The 5,231-nt window shown below is 33.7% G+C and overlaps 1 protein-coding gene across 1 annotated transcript; it reads left to right on the forward strand.

Annotated features, from left to right (window-relative positions):
• Positions 1 to 887: 887 nt before the first annotated feature.
• LOC123547888 (cerebellin-2-like) lies at positions 888 to 3,078 on the forward strand. The gene is made up of 3 exons (XM_045335136.2): positions 888 to 1,194; positions 1,876 to 2,378; positions 2,420 to 3,078. The coding sequence occupies exons 1-2, from the start codon at positions 903 to 905 to the stop codon at positions 2,331 to 2,333; spliced, it is 750 nt and encodes a 249-aa protein (XP_045191071.2). The 5' UTR covers positions 888 to 902; the 3' UTR covers positions 2,334 to 2,378; positions 2,420 to 3,078.
• Positions 3,079 to 5,231: the final 2,153 nt, after the last annotated feature.

Genomic DNA, 5,231 nt, shown 5'->3' on the forward strand with positions numbered 1-5,231 from the left:
AAACACAAAACAAAGTCATGTGACCTTTAACCTCTAAGTGTGACCTTTACCTTGAAGCGAGCTATGTGCTCTGCACGTCGTCTCAATGTGGTGAACAGCTGTGCCAAGTTTTTTTTAAATCCTTCAAGCAGTTTAAGAGTTACACATCGCACTCGAAACAAAGTTATATGACCTTTAACCCCTAAGACGGACACACAGACAGACAGACGGTCAGACGAACACCAAAATACGTTCCTTCGGGCGTATAATAACAACAAATGAATGGAGACGCAAGATATTACGTTTTCTACAGTTTTCACAATGTTTTACCTGCTGACCTACATTTTGATCCCAGCTAACCCAGTTAAGATTTATTTTCATTTCGGACGACGACGACGATGGAATACGGATACACTGCGAACAGATAAGCTCATGTTTTCAACTTTGTCGCAGATGCGCAACTTATAATATTGAAGAACCTTTCGGGAAAGTGTTATAACGCTAGATCAAATACTTTTTGCGATATGCATAACAAAACACCTCTCTGGCGAACAGACAGACGGACAGACAAATCCAAATCTTATCCTGTGCGGTAACATAATAAGCCAGACCTTACCATCATTATTGGAATGTTTTCCTACCACACATAAATTAAAATTATCATGTTGAGACGGTCCCCTTGAAAAATCGATCGTCTTAGGTGTTCACAGTCCACGTAGACTTAATTCGTAAATGTCTATTTAAACCAAGAAGACGCACTTCTACAAATTAAAGTCAATTAAGCCTGTCATTTCAGTGAAAGTAGCGAGTATTTAACTGGGTGCAGTAATTGCGTAATCTTCGCTTACGTCATAAGCATCTCTATAAAATGCGTATCGGTTAATGACTTAAACTATTCGCATATTATCTTCTCAGCTTCAGACATGGAGAAAAGACTGTTGCTTTTTACTGGAATTATTATTATAATAATATGTATAAATATTTCAAAAGGAATTCCGATTGAAAGTATAAACATAGACAAGGGAGATTTGAAATTTAAGCAATTAACTTTCAACTATGTGGAAGAGATTGGTGCATTGAAAAATGAAATGGTTTTATTGAGAGAAAGAGTAACAAAACTTGAAAGGGAAGTTAACAGATCAGGAACAAATGGGCAAATTACAACAGAAACAGCTGATGGAATAAAGGACACCCATCATATATTGAATAAGCGAGGTACGTCACTTTTCTCTGCTTCGTAACTTGTTTAATAAATTGATTATTTTTCTCAAAAAAAAAAAAAAATAAAAAATAAATAAATAAATAATAAAAATAAATAAATAAATAAAATGAAATAAAAGTTTTATTACAGTTTTCTTATAAATTGTCGTCATCCGTTTTCTAAAACACAACTTGTATGTTTATTTTTGTGACTTCTGAAATAAGTATGGGATGTAGTAGTAAAATTATTAAACTTATAGCTTTGCGTAAAATTTTGATATACTAATAATAAAAAGTTGATCTTAATGTACTTAATATTAATACTTCACAAAAGTACTTTCAGTAATTTTCAAGATATTGAAAAAAATAGCAAATGACAGGTTAGGTGTTTTGTTTGTTACATAACAAAGAACTTAATCTTTAACCTTTAGCCTGCTGGCGGCAAGTGATTCTGCCAGACCAAAATCAGCCTGCACACCCGTGCATGCTGATCATGGTCTACACTGTTCGCTATTCATTCAGTAAAATTTCAGTGAACACCCCTTTGAATAAAAATTGGTGCTGCCAAAACTGAATGATTGATCTGTCCATTTTAGAAATTTAGCTGAATAAAGATTAACTATGATGTGTTAAAATTTATTATGCATCAAGAAAAATGGTGTAAAATCAATTTAGAATTTTATAATCATATTTCAGCGGTTAGAAGAAGACGAATTCGAAGACCTGAGGTAGCATTTCAAGCATCGTTAACGACAGAATCTGCAACATTTAATTTGTACGATACAATAATTTTCAACAACGTGCTCACAAATATTAACCGTGCATACAACAAACATTCTGGTGTCTTCACTGCGCCTGTATCCGGAACTTACACCTTTAACACTAATATTGTAGCAGAGAAAGGACATTATATTGAAGCTAGTATCAAAGTCAATGACATTGTGACTGTTTCGGCAATAAGTGATCATAGAATCCCGCGGAATAGAGACTATTTTACTACATGGGATCAAGGAAATGCTGTAGCCATTTTAAGACTGAAAAGAGGTGACAAAGTTTCAGTGTCGGTGCAATGGCCGCAAGGAAGTCATGTTATACATGGTTTCGGAAAATCCAGTTTCTCTGGGTATCTTTTGAGGTCACATGAAGGACACTAATGCAAAACAATTTAATGTGTAATAAGATAGAGCTTTATAGAGCTACCGGGCAAAATAGCATATTCGGTTTGGCTGAGTCTATTCGTGAGAGATAATAGAGTATGCAACGTATTATCTCATATCGCCGCTTAAAGATTACATGGCGCTGATTTGACGAACGCCTGTATGGAGACAACAGGGAAAACATGCTTCAATGACGTCACAGTCAGTTCTGTCTGGTGAACTTAATGAACAAGAAGTTGATGCCAATGATAAATACAGCAACATCATCGCAATTGGTGGAAACACGACATAATATGATCGGCAAATTAAAGGTGGTTAATTATCATATTTTAGTCATGGTACGGATTTCTTCGAAACTTCAACATCTTATGAACTCCGACGAAATAATTTCATTTCATAATAATAACGTTATATTTAATTTTCTTTTTTAACAATGTTTCTTACCAAATTGTACACATTTTATGAAATGTGTGAATTTAATTAATAAAAAAAATGTGATGACTTTTCATTGTTCAGACAGAAAAAGAGCACTCGCTTAGCTCAAGAAACTAATACATGTACGTGAAAGATATGTTTCCTTTGAAGATGCTTGATGCTTATAATCATTATTTAAGTTTACAAAGCCGATCTCAGCTGTTAAATAGTGCTTTCATTATTGCTAGTTTTTCCAAAATTTTATTCATTTACATTCCTCTATTCACATTTGTTTCATATAGTTTTTAAATAAAAAATTTCAACTTGCTGTCTTGTTACCTGTCATTTTGTTTATATTGAATTGCATCCAATCGTTTTGTGATATTAAAAAAATGAAAGCAGAACATGCATCTAATCACAAGAGTAAAAGGCTCGGCATGACTAAGTCTATTCATAAGAGGTAATGATAAATGCAAGACTCCTCACGCCTTCTAGCACCAGTTTGATTTGAATTCTATTACAAGATGCTGAATGGACTCCATAATGTCAATGGACATGAATGAGTCCTAAAAACTGAAAGGTAGACCCCTATGAAGCACTGAGAACAAGTCAAACACTGAAAATTGCAGACTCAGTTTGATTGAGTCTGTTCATGAGCAGTAATGGAAAATGGAACACTGCCTACGCTCCCCTAGCAACGACTAAAGCAGTATTCAATCTTCAAGCCATAGTTATCGAGTCCAAAATGCCTAAGTGTTAAATGAAGTACAACGATACGGATGGAGCTGTTGTTTTAAAGATTTGTCTTTTTGATTCAATTTATAAAACACCTGACAATATTAATTGAAAAAGCAAATGCTTTTAAGGTTATCATTTATCGTATATATGATAGTTGTTGTTATTTCGAACATGAAATACATAAGCTTTGAATAGCCATTTTGAAGGATTATAAATACAGTATCTTTGTCATACGCCGAATTTGCAGCCGATGGTAACGCGTTTTAAAATCCTCCTTAATGCTAGATAACAGACATGCTGAGTAGGTCATAAAAATTATTGTGAAGTAACGCCCTGCAAAATTATATTTTGTGTGTACAATTCGCCTTTACCATAACTAATGAACGCCCTTAATAGTTCCTCGGCATTTGATCAAGTTATTCCTTTCAAATGAATATGTTGTTAATAGATTTTTCCTAATTATACATAACATACTGAGAAGATTGTTGTCGTATTGTCAAGTTGTGTTCTTCACAACCACATGTTGTATATACAATCCTCATAACCCTACATAACGCACTCACTGCGTAGATCGTTGTGATATTGTCAAGTTACACCCTCAAAGTTATATGCTGTATAAACAATCCTCCTTATATTTTTTATAACGGACAGACTAAATAGATCGTTCTCTTCTTGTCAAGTTATACCTTCAAAGTTATATGTCGTATATACAGTCAACCTTCATCCTACATAACAGGCTCACTGAGTACATCATTGTCTTTTTGTCAAGTAACAACCTTCAAAGTTATATGTTGTACACACAATTATCCTACTTCATACGTAACGGAAATCTTTGAATGTTATTGTCATGTTGTCAAGTTACAACCCTCAAAGATATATGTTGTATACACAACCCTCCTACTTCATACAGAACTAATTTAGCAGATCATTGTTTTATTGTCAATTAAATCTGTAAAAAGATCCCTTGGAAGTATAGAATGCAACCAAAAAGGAATGATAGCAGACTCGGTTTGATTGAGTCTGTTCATGAGAGGTAATAAAATGTGCAACACCTCTCAAGCCTCACTCTTGAAGGTTATATGCTGTTTATACAATCCTCCTACATCACGTAAAATTTTATTGGTTATTGTCATGTTGTCAAGTTACAACCTTCAAAGTTATATGTTGCATACACAACCATCCATTCTACATAACGGACTTATTTAGCAGATCATTGACTCATTGTCAAGTTTATCTCTTCAAATATAATTATTGTTTATACAATCTTCCTACAACACGGAAAATCTTTGTTGGTTATTGTCATGTTGTCAAGTTACAAACTTCAAAGTTATAAATTGTATACACAACCATCCATTCTACATAACGGACTAATTTAGCAGATCATTGTCTTATTGTCAAGTTACCCTATTCAAAGTTATTTATTGTATATACAATCCTCCTACATCCTACATAACGGATAAACTGTATAGGTTATTATCATGTCAAGTTACACCCTTCAAAGTTATATATAGCTTATAAAATCCTCCTACATCCTATATAACGGACAAACGTTGTAGGTTATTGTCATGTTGTCAAGTAAAAGCCTTCAAAGTTATATGTTGTTATTGTACGAACATTGTATTCGTTATTCAACGCATAGGTGTGTCAACTCCTTAGGGTACCAAATATACAAGTCCTTATAATTGGTATTTTATCACTAAAGATAGATTTAAGGTTGTGGAGTGTTGTGAAATGTATGCCAAC

The sequence above is a fragment of the Mercenaria mercenaria genome, chromosome 15 (assembly GCF_021730395.1).
Source record: "Mercenaria mercenaria strain notata chromosome 15, MADL_Memer_1, whole genome shotgun sequence".
Lineage (NCBI taxonomy): Eukaryota > Metazoa > Mollusca > Bivalvia > Venerida > Veneridae > Mercenaria > Mercenaria mercenaria.

Bases quoted from the DNA above. Each gene is read 5' to 3' on its own strand.
- LOC123547888 (XM_045335136.2), top strand. From the start codon at position 903: ATGGAGAAAAGACTGTTGCTTTTTACTGGAATTATTATTATAATAATA. The intron at 1,195-1,875 runs GTACGTCACTTT...ATCATATTTCAG, and splicing joins TCATATATTGAATAAGCGAG to CGGTTAGAAGAAGACGAATT.